This window comes from Onychomys torridus, chromosome 14, assembly GCF_903995425.1.
Source record: "Onychomys torridus chromosome 14, mOncTor1.1, whole genome shotgun sequence".
Taxonomy (NCBI): Eukaryota; Metazoa; Chordata; class Mammalia; order Rodentia; family Cricetidae; genus Onychomys; species Onychomys torridus.
Genome location: NC_050456.1, coordinates 39465811 through 39482955, shown reverse-complemented (window position 1 = coordinate 39482955; position 17145 = coordinate 39465811). Strand labels below are relative to the sequence as shown.

Sequence of the window (17145 nt, the reverse complement as noted above, 5' to 3'; positions counted from 1 at the left end):
CGTGGGGTGTCTAAGTTTCTAAGTCTATATCCACTTTTAAAGAGTTTCACTAGTGGTTACAGCCAGCACACAGTGTAACTCACTTTGGAAATTCAGTGAAACTGCCCTGCCATTTACCACACTCAACAACGATCTTCCCACCTGCTGAGGTGGCCAGTCAAGCGACGCGCACACACATACACACATACACCCTCTTAGGTGCACACGGTTAACTAGAAGCCTGATGACCTGAGGCCCCCACTACAACAAAGTACACAATTATCCAAATAAAACCCAAATATAAGTGGAACTAGCAAGTGAGATGAAAATACTCAGAAAACAGTGAGGATGTATGTAACTGGTCATTTCCTTCTAGTTGTTCTTTGCTCACTTGTATGAAGTGTAGTCCTATATAAGCATGTGTGGTGGTCTGAAAAGGAATGGCCCCCACAGACTCATGTACTTGATGCTTGGCCCATAGGAAGTGGCACCATTGGGAGGTGTGGCTTTTTTGGAGGAAGTGTGTCACTGTGGGGGTGGGGCTTGAGGTCTTATACGCTCAAGCTATGCCCAGTGTGTCTCATAGCTCACTTCCTGTTGCCTGCAGACCAAGGTGAACTCTCAGCTACCTCTCCAGCACCATGTCTGCCTGCACACCACCATGCTTCCTGCCACGATGATAATGGACTAAACCTCTGGACTAGAAGCCAGCCCCAGTTAAATGTTTTATAAGAGTTGCTGTGGTCATGGTGTCTCTTTGCGGCACTAGAAACCCTAACTAGGAGAGCAGGTTTGTAACTCCAGTTGCTAACACAAAGGTTTCAGTGCCCCGTACCTGCGGAAGAGAGTCAGTGCTCTGGCCACGCAGCTTGACAACCGTTTCTGAAGAGCTGGAGGTGGAAGAACTGACTTCTTTTACAATTAGCCCTGAGGTAAGACAGAAAAAAAAACAATGAGCCTCCTCCACATTTTCTGACAAGGCCAACTGTGATCATTACTGAGGACTTCTGTGGTGACTCCTCAGTGGCTCACAGCTGGTGGCACCCACTCCTTGGTAGGAAGTAGAGGGCAGAGAGTCAGGGTCGGCTAGGGTAGGGAGGTCCAGGAGTAAGCTGTTCATAACATTAGATGGAGGCCTTAGGTGTATAGAGGCCTCTACCTTGTCTCCCTTATCATCTTCTCCATATATCATAGTGTGGAGCACCAATATAACCTCCTAGCTTTGGCTCTATGTGGACATCAGGTGTGAGGGTGTTGGCCTCTGCAATCAGATGGGCTGGGGCTGGAACCTGCCCACATAATTAACTGGCTGTGTATCCTGGCCAGTTCTCAAGCCTCCCACATCTCCTGAGCTTCCTTTTATAGACAAGGCTGCTTCTCAACCAGCATTTGGTGATGGTTAAACAGTCACGGACAAAAAGGGTCAGGAGCTCCCACTGGCCAACGGGTCACTGGGACCACAGCCCCAACGGCAGATGCTAGCGGAAAGAGATCAAGATGGAGACGGCAATTGAGAGGTCAGCACTGGGTCTCAGAGATCAGGACAGCTCTTAACCACCTCTGTGCCTCGAGGAAACCTCAATTTTCAGAACCAGAAATCTAAGGATGAGATTCTCCTTTCTGACTTTAACACGTGAGTGATACGCTCTCCAGAACTGTTTCAGAGGCTAAAATTAACAACCCGCGCTGGGTATTGGACCAAACACCACCGAAGAAACAAGTGAGGACCAGCGGCAGGGACAGGAAGACACCCCCGCCACGCCAGAGATGTTTACTCAGCCACTGCTAGCAGCCTGCAGAGCCTAGTGTGCACCTTGTAAAGACAGAGGATTCAGTAAGCAGCTAAATTGAAACGTGCACTGTGAAGCTATTCCTGGCTTATACACGGGTGCTTTAGATCTCTCGGTTGATGCTCATGCTTGGGTTGGTAGTGTGACCCCTTGAATAGGCCCCATAAGACTGTTGGGCATGTGGTATGATTCTGTGTGGGCCCTCTGGTAATGTCCTCGGCTCCTAGGCCTGTGAACACTCTCCTCCAGGCTCATATCCACCACTGAAGAAGTCAGAGCCGGGCACGGCTGTCCTCATCTGTACTCAATCTGATGTCAAGAGTCCAAAAGCAACGTTCATGTGGCAGAGAAACTGGAAAACTGGGGGGATGCAAGGCAGAAACAGAAAGCACCCATGGCCCCATCGAAGTCACATTTTTAGGTGTTCTATATAAACAGTTTCAGTTAGATCATTTTTTAGTTGTATTTTTCCTGCCTGGCTTTTGCATTCTGTATAGTATCCTTTAAAAAGTCTCATAAAGGCTGCCTAACGTTCCAGTGTCTAGTGACTGGACAATTCAACTCTTCACTATTTCTTTTTCACTATTAAAAACATATAAAAAGGTATATTAAATAGTAAGTCATCCTATTTAAATTTTATTTCTATTCAAAATTACAAAATGAGTAATCTCATGAAAATTGAATGCAGAAACATGCATATACAAAGCACTTGCCAGTGGCTCATGTTTTTTACTTTCACGGACATTTTGGTGTATGCCACTTCAAATCATTTTCTTTTTACAAACAGAAATGTGTATGCACTGATCGTATGCACAGAGTTGAGGATTTACCTTTAATATATAAAGAGAAAGTTCAATATAATAAAGAGAATATTCTTGATTCTATATACATCAAGGCTGGTCTAGCACCATGCATCTCCACTGCTGGTGGGTCTGCCATGGTTTAGGCTCACCACGTGCGGTTGGGCTGGGCGAGCATATGGAATCTGCCATGGACTGTTCTTGTGCTCTTGTAGGGGGAGGATGGCAGCGATGGTACGTCTGTCTAGTTCCCCTCGGACAGCTGGTGCCAGCCACTCAGGAGAGGTGGAAAAACCTCTCACTTGGTCAAAGCTGAAAGTGGTTGGAGAATAAGCATCCAGGCCCATCCACAGTGCTGGCTCCCTAAGTCATAAGCCTAGGAGCAGAGGAGACTGATCCATGGACACGTGATAGAGGCACATAGAGGTTTAAAACCACCTCATACTGCTGACTTCGAGGGTGGGAATGTGCATCACAGAAGAGGATATAACCCCAGTGTCGAAGTTACAGTGAAGGCATGTTTTCTAAATTCATGCAAGTATGCAATTTAAGAATGTCTACCTCTGTGAGTTCAAGGCCAGCCTGGTCTACAAAGCTAGTTCCAGGACAGCCAGGACTACACAGAGAAACTCTGTCTCAAACACAACAAAACAAAAAACCCAAGCCAAACCAAACTAAACCAAACCAAACAAACAAACAAACAAAAAAAAAAAAAGAAAAGAAAAGAAATAAAGAAAGAAAGAAAGAAAGAAAGTCAATCTAAAAACCAGATTCTTCTATCCATATAATATAGAGTGGGGAACACAAACCAGACCTGGTGACCTGACTTCTCTTTCTAGCCATGAGCACTTGTCTCTTTAATCTCTCTATTTTTTTCTAATGTACAAAAGGGAAAAGACCAGACTGAAGGGTCTCCGAGGCTCCTTCCAAGGCCATGGGGTTCTCTAATTCTCAGCAAGGGAGTGAGGTGGGAGGAAGAAGGAAAAGCCAGCCAGCCAGCCTGCAGCACAGCGTGGTCCACAGCCTGGGTAAAAGATGTCCTTCCTGGTGCACCTGCCCCCTTCCGCTCTTATACAGAAGGCACTTGGCCCTGTGACCAAGCGACCAGAAGTGGCTTTTCTCCCTGGTTGACCAGGCATCCCCAAGGCCCCCCTGTTCTCAGAGGCACGTGCTTGTGGGCGTCTGGAGGAAACAGCTTGCTGCAAGAGCTCACCTGAGTGCCCGTTCAGCTTCCTCGACAGGAGCATGTCCTCTGTGATGTAGATGCACACATCAGGGCTGACCTCCAGCGACTCTTCTGTCATTGGCTCCAGGTCTCTGGGGTCATCGACCAGCATCTCTATTTCTGACACAGAAGTCGGGAAGAAGACATTTAATGACCCCAAGGAAAAAGAAGCCACACTTTACTGTGAGGGCAGCCAGGTAAATACGCGCGTTTGAGAATAAATGCAATTCTGCCGTAGCAAAGTCTAGGGACACTCTCAGGATGATGTGCCCCTTTTGAAGGATTGCTGTTACTGCCAAAACTCTGGTGCCGTGATTTGCTGTCAATCACTCCACTCTTCAAGGAAGAGGAGAAGCCGCAATACCTGGGGCTAACCGATGCTGATGGGTCATTAGCACCCATCAATAGTCTTGGTTTTTGTTTTTTTCCCATCAAACTCCCGATGCTACAGATCTTGTGTGAAATAGCAAAACTCAAAAGCAGCACCCACATGCTAAATCTGGCTGACACAGACTGGGATCTGAGGCTTTCTCTCAACAGAGTCATTTCCTAGCGGCCAGGTTCTGTGTTTCTTTTATACTCCTGGAGCCCCGGGGGCCACTCAAGGAAACACTGTGGAGTTCATGGTATGTACTGGATACATTTATTGTTTTAGAGGAAGAGGAACACAAGAGACCAGGGCCACAGGACTTCTGTGCCCTCTGCTTCTTATCAGCTGCCAACCCCGAGGCTGCAAAGGTCTTTGACAGACACAGGTGACTCAATCAGGCCACTGGGGGAGGGAGATTCAAGACTTCTCTATCACCATTATTAGCCACTAACCAGATGCCAATTCTACGGGACCAGCATGGAAAAGCTGCCCAACGGAACTTACCATCATCCTGCGAATCCTCTTCCAGGCGCTCTTTGCCGCCGCCGCCGCTCTCCACCCCCGAGGTGTGGGAGCTGCCGTGGCTGGTCATGGAGCTGCAGGTCTTCAGCTTGCGGTGCATGGCGCTGCCTGAAGAGCTGTCTTCCGGGCCTGGGTCCCTGGGCTTGGTGTCTGCTTCGATGCCCGAGGTGTGGGAGCTGCTGTGGCTGGCAGTGGAGTGGCGGGACAAGCGCTTATGCTTCACGCTGCCCGCGCTGCTCCCGCTGGCGCGTGATCGCTTTTCCAGCGGGTCCATGTCAAGGTCCAGGTTGTCACTGATGTACGATTCCCGGTACTGCTTTTTCTCTGTGTGGGAGAACACAGGTCAGCAGCACACTCACCCAAGGCAGAGGAGCAGGAGAGTGTCAGGCTGAGATCCACAGCAGTCTCTCTCAATCTAGCGACTGAGGAATTCTGGGAACTAGAGCTTGCCGTGGGAACACTACACAAGCATTACACATCGGTGTAGCAATCCCTCGGGAGGACTTTAAAATGGCCAGTTATGAAGCTCCAATCACTACAGAAGTGGGCTCTTTGGAGTGTCATGGCATGCCACTCGCTTACTTCCTGTCTGCAAACTGCTACCATTTCCCAGTGAAATAAGTTCAGTGACTGAGACCACCTGACACCTGGCAGAGCAGTGTGACGCTCCCACGACAGCCACTGTGGGATTTTGCAAAGCTGGCAGATGACAGCGTGTTAAATATCAAAATCTGGCCCTCCAGAAGTGATTCTAGAAACATTCAATGAATAGTTACTCAACATGCTAACTGCTGTTCATTTTGTGTGTCCATTTGTTCAGTGCGGGTCTCCTGTTACCTTCCGTTATCAACAGGACAAAAATATTCAGACCATTTCCTTCAAAGATTCTAAAACTTAGCTTCTCAAGTAATTCAAGACTGGCTTTCTCCAGCTCGGCCAAAAAGTGAGGCGTTATCGACCACGGTCATCACTAATGGTTTGGTGCCACACCCAGGCGGTCTCTAATCAGTAAAAGTCCTCCGATTGGACAGACTGGTGTTGTGGGTTGATGCGGTCAAAGACAGACACTGGGAAGTCAGACTTTAGGCAGTTCTCTTAGTAAACACTAACACAGAGTTACAAAGCCACTGCTGAATTAAGGGGTGATGCTCACAGCAGAATTCTTCTGTTTCAGGTGAGAAAAATCTTCTTAGCTAAGTGGAAACACTTGCAGCCCTTCTGTCTGCACAAAGCCCTGACCTGCACCCCTACCAGCTCTCCCGAGGAAATGGATGGCAAGAGAAAGAAAGGAGGCCTGGGGATGCAGCTCATGACCCCTTGCCTCCTCCTGATCACGAGAGCCCACAGCCAGATCATCAGAAACCAAGACTTCTACAGAGTAAGCCTGGAGAACAGAAGTTTTTGGACTATATTTTGAAGAAATGGAATGTCTGCCTGGGCCGCAGGACACAGTGGAGATGGTTTTTTTGTTTGTTTGTGTTTTCAAAGCAAGGTTTCTCTGTGTAGCAGCTCTGGCTGTCTTGGAACTCACTCGGTAGACTAGGCTGGCCTCTGCCTCCCGAGTGCTGGGATTACAGGCGTGCACCATCACCGCCCGGCTTGATGGTGCTTTTAATGACACAAGGCAAACTTTCCTCCTCTCCACCTCATGGAAGTATTCTTGTGAGCATTTCTACAAAAATGGTAAAGCAGCAGCATCTTCAAAGGTATGAAGAAATGAAATTGAAGAATACCCCTTCTTTCATGCTCAACTAAATGCCAAAAGGGGCTTTTCTGGTTAAAATGATGGAGCCCTTACATGTGGACTGGTGAACCTGCATCAGAGTTAGCTCACAGAAACTCAGTGTGAGGATTTCTTCAAGTCTGAAGGACCTCCAAGTAGGAAAAACAAACAAAAGGGCATCTTTTTTGTAAGAATAATACCCCCACCATTTACTTAAACTCAACCAAATAAAAGATGCAACACACACCTTTATCACTTCTCCATCCCCCATTATGCGCTGAATGTCTCCTCTCAGACTCAGGTTGAAATCTCCTTAGTGTTGTGACAATCTAAGATGTGGGGCTGTTCTGAGGTGAGTAGGCCCCTCGAGAGCTCTGTCCTTATTCATGGACAAATGTTACTGTGGGAGTCTCCTCTGGTCCCTGTGCCTGCTCCTTGCTCTTCCAGATGATGCATCAGAAGTCCCTGCTAGATGCCCAGCCTTGTTTTGGACTTTCCAGACATTTTCTATGCATCACCAGCCTGGGGTGCTCTGTTCCAGCAGCAGAGTGGATTGAGACATTTGCTCACTTAAACTCCAACACATCAAGGGGATGGTGCCCTGGCCTCCAAAAGCTCAGCATCCTTTGCAACTTTCCCTTATCTCTGCAGAGAAGAGGCACTAACTCTATCGGCCTCTCAAGGGTTCCCTGAAGGTCTTCTGCATTTCTACAATGCTTTGGGCTGAGAGTTGAGGCCATAAATGAAGCTCTCTTAAGTGCCACAGTGGCTGCTTAGGAGTGCGGCAGATTCGGGAAATCACAGGCTCCACACCTAGTTGACCCTCCTGCTCTCACAGGCTCCTCCTTGGTGCTTTTGTCCCTAAGATCCCTAAGTCTCTAAGAGTGGGTCCCTAAGATTCATGCCAGCCCAGGTGACATATTTGTTAGGCTGATGGGAAATGGGCAGCCTGCACCAGCAGCCAGTACACCGCATGGTGCCACAGGAGAGTCACAGTGGCAGATGGTAGGGAGTGATTCATGGTCTCACTGCTGTAGACGTTAAGGAATTTCCACACACGTCTGGTCACATCTGGCTTTAGAGAAGGTGGTCAGATGGACATCTTCTTTAAGGCTGCTTTGTGAGAGGGAGGACAGGTCCTTGTCCCTTTCCACAGGAGAACTGGGGTCAGCATTTGTTTCATATACAGACCTACAGCATGAACCACTGTGTCCTGAGGCCCAGGCAGACATTCCGTTTCTAATCTGATTGCTGTGACAATGACCAACCACAGCAGGGATGAGAAGCTGGTATTTACTAAGCAGAGCCCCAGGGTCCGTAACTGAAGACAAAGACAGAAGCTGTAACTGAGGTCTGCCACCAGAGGCCCCGACACTGCCTCCTTCCTCACACAGCTCGCCCTCTCCTTAGGGACAGTGCTAGGACCTCAACACACCGTTCAGGTCCACTGCATCTCCACAAAGCCACCACAGGGCTGTGGGCAGAGCCCGTGGGCAGAAAAGGCCTTCTCCGTTTTTACTATTATAGTGTCATCCTGAGGGCCTCCCTGCTGTCAATCAGAGAAGCTGTGACCTAGCTTCACTGTCACTTGGGCCTAAGGAAAGCATCACGCGAGCTGGCCTGGCGCACTCTGCACTCGGAGGCAGAAGGGTTCCACCCTAGGCCTTCGCAAGCTTTCCAAGTGAGGGCGAAACAGACGAGGCTGGGGCTCCTGGATTGAGTCATGAGCGGAACTGAGCTCGGAATTTCGAGTCTCTGTCTCTAAAGATCCCACTCCGGAGGTGTTTAAAAATCCCCATTCCTGGCAGGGAGGGGAAGAGGCCAGTGGGGACCCATGACATCCCCGCCCCATCCCACCTTCGTTCTCCTCCACCTTCCGGAGGTGACGCAGGACAGGCTGCAGGTTCATGTACAGGCGGTGGCTGTTGCTCAACAGCTGCAGGAGATGCCGGGAGCGTGTGGGGCACCCGGTGTAATAGACCAGCTTCCTGGCCGAGGGGAGGCCATCTGGCAAAATCTCAAACTTCTTGCCCTGTGGAGGAAAAGTGCCAACTGAATTGTGGCAGAAAAAAACCGTATCTCCAAACTGCCAGAGTCCCTTTCACGTTTAAACTAAGATTCGCAGAGATGTGCGAAGCTGAACTGACACCAAACTCAGGGAGGGCTGTGTTCATGTTCTTTGGCCCAGCACAAGAGACCTCTTCAGACGCGACCCCAACACTTTAATGTAGCAAATGCAACAGATGGAGCTGGAGCAAAGCATCAGGGGACTGTGTGGTAGAATTTTTTTTTAAGGCGTGTTACTTTTGTTCATGTTGCATTTGTTTAACTCTGTGAAGCTGTGTTTGCCTGTCTAAAACACCTGATGGCCTAATAAAGAGCTGAATGGCCAACAGCAAGGCAGAAAAGGATAGGCAGGGCTGGCACGCAGAGAGAATTAATAGGAGGAAAAGTTTGGGAGAAGAAGGAGCAAGAGAACAGGGAGAGGAGGACATCAGGGTCTAGCCACCCAGCTACACAGCCAGGCACGGAGTAAGAGTGAAAGTAAGATACCAAAGTAAGAAAAGGAAAAAAACCAGAGGCAAAAGATAGATGGGGCAATTTAAGTTAAAGAAAGCTGCTAGAAACAAGCCAAGCTAAGGCCAGGCATTCATAATTAAGAATACGCTCTGTGTGTGACTTATGTGGGAGCCAAATATGTCTATTTGGCGGGCCACCAAAGAGACAAAGAGTAAGAAAACAACCACCAACAGGACTCAACTCACATAGAGACTGTGTTATGATTTTAAACCACTGGCTCTTGAATGACCCCAATGCTGGGACAGCAATCACTGACACCCAGTGAGCACCACACATGCAACAATTCATGGAACCCTCACAAGATGTCTGTAGTGAAGGGCACAGGCCACTCCCATCTGAGAAGGAAGCCAAGGCAGAGGGAAACTGAGTGTCACTTGCTCAAGATCTCACTGGCAGGCAGGCCTGGGAAACTTGTGAAATGGATTCCTTATGTCCATGTCGAATCAAAAAATCTCTTGGGGAAGGGTGGGGTGGTGAGAGTTTCAGGAGTCTAAAGTACCCTAAAGGGTCTTCATTTCATAAATGCATTTTATGACTGCTTATTCTGGCCATGAAGGAGGCAAATGGGGTAATGATTTTCAAACAGTTCTGGAAAAGGGCCAGACCACGAGAGCACCAGGGAGGGGTGGGCAGAGCAAGCTCCATTAACTTGAGTGAGGCCAGGGCAGACAGCGCTCAAGGAATTAAGGCAATGCAGAATCAGACTGGCAGGGCTGTGGGGCTCCAAAGGCAAGATAGCCCTCTATTGTCTAGGCCTTCTGGTCTACCCAACTTTAGCTACAGACTTTTCTCAATTGCTTCACAACTCAGTAGAATCATGGATTTTAGTGACCTCCATATAGACACACACAATAGTAACTGTAGTCCTTGGAAGGCTGCCACACAGTGAACATGGCTGGCAGAGCAGAGACATGGTGAAGAGTCAAGAATTTGTTCTCACAGAACTTATATGGTCCTCAGAGCTTCCTCCATTGCTTATGGTGGACTACCGAAAACGAGGAGCTGAACTGTGAAATGGTCTGGCGTTAATGGAGACACCTTTTTACATTTCACTTTGTATTCTTCACTGGAACTAGGTAACTTCCTAAGCCAACAGTCATCCTACATGCCGAGTCACTTACTCCGTGTGCCAACAACGCCTCTGCTGTGGATTTGTAAACGAAATCCTATTTGGTGGATTCACCTTGTGTTTTTCCCTTCACTTTCCCCTGCAATCCAAGGTACTTACAGCAGTGGCAGACACTGGACACACAGATTAAGTTCTTTGATTTTAATCTGCTTCTGACATAAATAACTCTGGTTATGAGAACACCCAAGAAAGCAAATTGTTGTCAGCTTTTTAACTTTTTAAAAAACTTTTAAGCATGTTTTTGTGTATGCTGTGAGGGGTACGAGCCACTGTGTGTGTCGGGGGCGGGGGAGAGGACAGCCTGTATGATCTGGTTCTCTCCTTCCACCTTGTGGGTCCCAGGGACTCAACTCAGGTTGTTAAACTTGGCTACAGCCCTCTGTGCTGAGGCCTTTAACCCAGCCCTAGATCCCCCCCCCAAAAAAAAACCAAAACAACAACAACAAAAAACCCAAAAAACAATAAACAACAAGATTCCTTTTGTTTTTAGTCACAGTATTTTTTCAAAAGGAAACCCCTCAAATTCTCAAAAACAACCTGTGAGGCTTCTTTTGCTCCTCCTCACCCCTCTTTTCTTAGTTACTTTTCACTTACCACGAACACCAGCTTTCCAACATTTGTCCAGGGGAAATCAAACAGCAAGTGTTTCTCCTCTTCTAGATTCTGTGGAAAGAATTTCAGCACAGAAGGAGTTAAGAGGAAACACAACAGATATCCTTAAACTGTCTTCTGATCTCATAGTAAACTATGGTTCAGTAATTAAAAATATGAAAGAGTCCTCAGCCCTTTCTGGAGGAGGGTCGGCAGTAATTAAGATATCAATAAAACCCTGCAGCTCCATGGATTGCCTGCTCTCCAAAGGCATCGTTCCCTCTGGTTTAACCCTGCATTTAAACAGGAAGTCTAAAAGACTCGCAGACACTCGGCAATCAAGGGACTGAGAGTTCCATAGTTGGATATTTTGCCTGGATCAAAGATAAGACATCTTTCTATCTTCTTCGAAGGGAGCTACTTCTTCCCAGTCCCCGATGTAAGCCTAAAGTTAACACTGTTCCACCTGTGGAAGGAAGACAGTCCCCACCCACTTATAGGACATCATGTGTCAGAAACTGTAATGGACAGGAAGCACTGGGTAGGACAGAAGAACACTGGCAGTCCATGAGGAGCCGAGTTTGGATAGTGAGGCTGAGACTGGGCTGATCTTCCGCCCTGCATTTTCTGTTAAGGGGGACTGACCACTGTCAAGCCACTCCATCCATGACTTACATCACCCACCTCTGTGCCGACAGACAGGAAATGAGGCAGAGCCTGCGGCAGGGTCACACAAGCATTCTTTGTAATAAGACCTGCTCAGCACCATTTGATAACCCGCACCCCCCTCCCATTTACAAACCTGGAAAATCTGTATTCCCCGCATGGTCAGTCCCAGGGTCAGCGAAGCTTCAACTTCCCTTTTATCCTGAAGGAATACAATTCTATGAAAAACCATTTTTCCTTGGATTATAAACAACTGAGCCATAAAGAAACAAAAGACACATTTCAGAATTAGGTTTCTTCTTTTTGTTTTCTTAACTTAAAATAACTGATCAAATCTTTCCACATCCTTGGTTTCCTGCAAGGCTTCAGAATATTGTGAGCATTTATTAAACCAATTATTCTCTTTATTTCTGACTCCGTAGGTTTCCAGGTTTTAGTGTTCAGTGCTGTACATACAACTTCCACTGCTGAGATTATTCTAGATGCTCATGGCACTAAGAACTCCAGCAGCAAGGCATTTCTTACTGCCTCCCACCTTTTGACCATTTCCCCTTCTCTTTGTGCTTACGTACTGGATGTTGGCCTCTGAATCCAATAGTCTAGTTATATCTAAGACATATTGACAGGTTGGCAGGCTTCAAATCAGGGAATCCCTGGCTCCCGACCTCTCTGATGCCAAAGGGAGAGACAAGTGACCAAACACTTGTCCCGAAGAAGCTTTATATTGTTAATTTGCAAATACTTGCTGACAGGATACACCTTCTACTATTATGTGTGTACATATCTAAACTGTAAAACTTAAGCCATTTTAACTATAAGGAAAAGAATGCTACAATTAAAAATGTGCTCAGATTGGGCAAATCTTTTTGTTTGTTTGTTTTTGTTTTTCGAGACAGGGTTTCTCTATGTAGCCTTTCCTGGATCTTGCTATGTAGACCAGGCTGGCCTCGAACTCACAAAGATCTGCCTGCCTCTGCCTCCCTAGTGCTGGGATTAAAGGCGTGCGCCACCACCGCCTGGCTTAGATTGGGCAAATCTTTAAGGACTTATGTGTGATGAGTAGGCACTTTAAAATTTTACTATTAAACATTTTCTTTATAAGATATCTCAAAACAATAAGTGAGTATTATCAAAGCTTTGTTAAGTTTGAAAGCATTTTTAGATTTACTTCATGTGCATGGTTATTTTGCCTGGGTATATGTATGTGCACCACATGTGCACCCAGGGCTGGCAGAGCTAAAAGAGGCTGTTGGATGCCCTGGACCTCAAGGTATGGACGGTTGGAACCACTATGTGGGTGGTCGGCATCAAATGCAGGTCCTCTCAAAGAGCAACGAGTGCTCTAAACCACTGAGCCATCTCTCCAGCCCCCTAGATCTTTACTAAGTTTAAGGCCAGTTGTCTCAGAACACAGGGAGAAGTATTAGAAAACACGCTCTTTCCTGGAATAGAGAAGAAACTGGCCTGTTACTAGCTTGGATTATTTCTTCCCAGCTAATCCGTTTTCACGTGTCAGGTTCACATGCCTGCCCCATCAGCACACAACCTCAGGTCAGTTCCCTTCCCCAGGCTGGGTCCAAAACAGCGCTGCTGCTGTGCGTGCAGAGTGTATTGAGAAAACAGGCACACAGCTGTTTCCTTCAGAAAGTTCTCTGGTCTGCCTTTCCCCTTTTTATAAGCTGCCCTACTGAAGTAGACTTCATGGATGCCACGTGAATTCTCCAAACAGGAGGTATCCATCAGGTAGCGGGATCTCCTCCACCCACTTCAGTGACAGCTCTCTATTAAATGTCTTTTTAAAACAGACAAGCAGGGTGGTGGTGGCCCACGCCTGTAATCCCAGCACTCGGGAGGCAGAGGCAGGCGGATCTCTGTGAGTTCGAGGCCAACCTGAGCTACAGAGCTAGTCCAGGACAGGTTCCAAAGCTACAGAGAAACCCTGTCTCAAAAAAACCAAAAAAAAAAAATAATAATAATAATAATAAAAATAAAATAGACAAGGCATTTTCTATGCAATGTAGAACCATATCCACAAGGTTGATAGACTAATTCCTTATCAGGCTTCTTTAAACTGGCAAGCTTCCCCAGCAAATAAGACAAAAAGCAATGGTCACTTTCTGAACACTTGCTAATGTCATAGGTGTCCTGCTATTTCAGGCCTGTTACTGCATGGACCCCTCTGGCCTTCACAGGACATAGCGTCATTCTAACTCAACAGATGGCCCGTGACCAGTACAGCTGCCCAGGATCCCCAGGGCCTCTAACTGAGATCTCATTCCAAGGCCACAGTCTGTCCAAAATATCATTTATATTTCTAATGCACTTCAAAGTATGAACGGATTGTCTCAAATGCCACTTCCTGGAATTTTCTCATGTAAAGTGAGGTGTCACAAGATAACTCTTAGGAAAAGCAAGTGAACCCTTTAGGAATTTAGACAGATCATAGGGAACTCCACATGCCTTCCTAGGCTGATGAGGTCTTAACTGTGAGATCTAGAGCAAGGGAGGCAGAGTGTGCTGAGTTCTGTAGTATGTCAAGTTCTGCAATCTGCTGGGAAGACTACCCAGCAATATGTCCAAACACACTCCTACACACACACACACACACACACACACACACACACACACACACACACACACAGTTATACTAATCTTATCACAAAGGGTGTAGTAGGGTCAGCAAACATATCAACGAAATAGCTTGCTGAACATTATACTTGACACGTGACAGGCACTGTTTCAAGCATGGTTCACTCATCAATTCCTTTACACTGCAGTCTATGGGGTAGGTAGGTTCTAGCATCCTTTAAGCTATGGACATCTGAGGCACAGAGATGTCAAATGCTTACCTAGGGTCACACAGTAAAGAGCCAAACTGGAATTCAATCTCACAGTTAAGGCCTACTGACCACATTTTAACAACTTCATCCCACTAGGTTTGTAAAAACACCTTGAGTACTTAGGAAAACCCAATTCTGGTCAAGCAACAGCACTTTTTTTTTTTTAAAAGATTTATTTATTTATTATGTATACAGTATTCCGCCTACATATGTCTCAGCAGGCCAGAAGAGGGCTCTAGACCTCATTACAGGTGGTTGCTGGGAATTGAACTCGGGACCTCTGGAAGATCAGTCAGTGCTCTTAACCACTGAGCCATCTCTCCAGCCCACAATAGCACTTTTAAGGACAGGGAAGATGTGGGGGGTGGAGCAGGAAAAGAGAAGGCAAGAAGATGCTGAAGAACAGCGTGAGTGTGTGCAGAGTACCCCCTCCCCAGTGTTCTGTGAATATGTATGGCCCATTTCAGGACTGAAAAATAGGGCTGGGGATACACAGACTGTAAGAGAGACTGACACACACACACCACACACCACACACACACACACACACATACTCACACTCTTTGTCATCGAGAAGACTGGGCTGGATTTCTGTCACTTGGTTTTGCAACCCTGATGAATTATTTAACTTCCGCAAGTTTCCTTCCTGGCCTATAAAATAAGCGTTTCCTACAGAGTGGTGGGGGTCTGAAGAAGAAACCAGGAATACGGCGCTCTGTCTGCACTGGGTCCTGTGGGGACATTCCTGTAGCTCAGGGGACAGAAGGAGGGCGAATGAGGATGGAGCTTCACCTGGAGGACTACTAACATAGTATCCACCAAACGGGTGGCAAGGGCTACTCTCCAAAGCCGAAAAAGAACTACAGCACTAAGTACCAAGAGCCAGAGCTGCGATCTGTAGCCATTTGTTACAAACACTTAAGGGATCCTCCACCCTACTTCAGGCTAGATCATGATGGCCTCCAGGCCTGACCCTGGAAACCAAGGGGAGCTGAAATCTCCTCAGGAAGGAGCACAGCCAGGAGCTGGGCCGAGGACTTTCCTACCTTGTACAGTCTGTAGTAGTGGATGGCCACGTCATCCAGTCGGACGGCCTCTTTGATGTACTTGAGATGCGCCTCGGAGGCCGTCAGTGCGAACTGGTCTTTGTGCATGTTTGGAATGTGCTTCAGGATGTATTCCTTCCCCCTCTTGGAAACAACCTGTTGGAACACCACCCCCAGAGGACAAGAGGGTGAGAGGCTAAAATAGGCCACATCAACTGGCTCATTTCCATTAGAAATTCTAATTTTATTCTATTTTTCAACTCTCTTGTTGTGCTACTGGGTGGAACGGGCTAAGATTATAAGCTACAAGTCCATTTGGTGGAAGAAAAATCCCAATGGGAAAAACAGATTCTCTTGGCTTTAAAAATCACCAAAGTGGGGGAAAACCTTGCAGAAACTGGTGTAACTTAACACAGTTCGTGGACTATACTCCCCAAATGATGGGCACCATAAAAAACACTGTGTCGGAACACCGCAGCCTCTGGCTCCCACTTGCTCCTCAGTCACACACATAGAACACGAGACTATAAACGTTCGTCTGGGGAAGGTAAAGGATCAGGCAGGATTCTTTGGAACACTTGTGTTTTCACACGAGAGGCCAGGAACTCTCCTTGAAAATGTCAAGGACACCGTTTCAACTCAATGTTCACTGTGACTTGTTGAGGCTTACGTTCAGATGGTGTCCACCCAAGCTTTAAGGTGACCAAGACACACAGTCCCCAGCAGCTGCAGGCTAAGAGGTGCGGGAGAATGCCCTCCTTGGTTTCACAAGGAGTTGAAACCATGAAAAGATGGCGGTGACTTGAACAAAGGGAAGGTTTCAAACAGTGAGAGTGAAAACCTCAGTGAGGCTTCAGCTCTGACGTGGCTTCTCAGACACGGCATTTGTTTCTTACTGTGAAGAGTCCAGAAAGAATTTATGAAATCCCAGCACTCGAGAGGCAGAGGCGGGTGGATCTGAGGCCAGCCTGGTCTACATAGAGCTGCAAGACAGCCAGGACTACACAGAGAAACCATCTCCAAACAAAACAGAAAGAAAATTATGCATGGGAAATGATAGTGGCATTGTCAAGTTTTGCTGGAGTTATAGCCTCTGCTCTTTGGCTGACTTATGGAGATCATCTCCGACAGCACACCAAGCTTGTCTTTGCCAGGCCCCGAACACATGGAGACACTATGTGTAAAGACGTTCAAGTGGATGATCTGGATGACCTTGAGGAAAGGAAAACTGGTACCCTGGCTACTGAGGCTATGACATACTGTGGAAGTATCTCTGACTGAAATGACCACGCTTGGGTATCTGATGACAGCCGGAGAATGCAAGCCTGCTACCAACAGCAAGAGGTGCCATATCTCACACTTTTCCTTCGAACACTGAATGTCAATCAAAACCAGAAATGGCTACAGCCATCCTTGTCCCTTCAAATATACGAAGATATACTACAGTAGTCAGGGCAAGCAGTAAAGAGATTATCTGGGAACAGATGACTAGTATTTATGTACAAGACCTTCTGTCCAGAGCAGAGACAGCAGGCACACTGCTGGATACCCCAGCAGGAATACCCACCCAGCCCCAGGAGCACATCTCTAGAGGATCAGGAGTCAGCCAGCTGAAACAAGGAGAGAGGCTCCACGTGACTATAAGAGAGGCCCCTGCTGGGTGTGGTGCTGCACGTGCATGCCTTTAATGCCAGCACTCAGGAGGATGAGGCAGGAGAGTTTCTGCAAGTACCAAACCAGCCTGGTCTCCACGGAGAGTTTCAGGAAAGCCAGGCTACATAGTGAAAGCCTGTCGCAAAACACAAAACCACCAGCTACCCAAGCAAGCAAGCAAGCAAGCAAGCAAGCAAGCAAGCAAGCAAACAGAGGCCAGACGTGAGAAAG

General features: G+C 47.3%; 1 protein-coding gene across 2 annotated transcripts in view; it reads right to left on the bottom strand.

The window, feature by feature from the left end:
* Positions 1-17145, bottom strand: part of Frmd6 (FERM domain containing 6) — a 72491-nt gene that overhangs the window by 4452 nt on the left and 50894 nt on the right. For both annotated transcript variants that reach the window (XM_036206382.1, XM_036206384.1), the window contains exons 7-13: positions 15262-15417; positions 11512-11577; positions 10713-10781; positions 8267-8441; positions 4669-5010; positions 3783-3914; positions 815-906 (exon numbers count right to left, since the gene is read on the bottom strand). In XM_036206382.1, the coding sequence (XP_036062275.1) occupies positions 815-906; positions 3783-3914; positions 4669-5010; positions 8267-8441; positions 10713-10781; positions 11512-11577; positions 15262-15417 (1032 nt within the window). The remainder of the gene's footprint in view (positions 1-814; positions 907-3782; positions 3915-4668; positions 5011-8266; positions 8442-10712; positions 10782-11511; positions 11578-15261; positions 15418-17145) is intronic.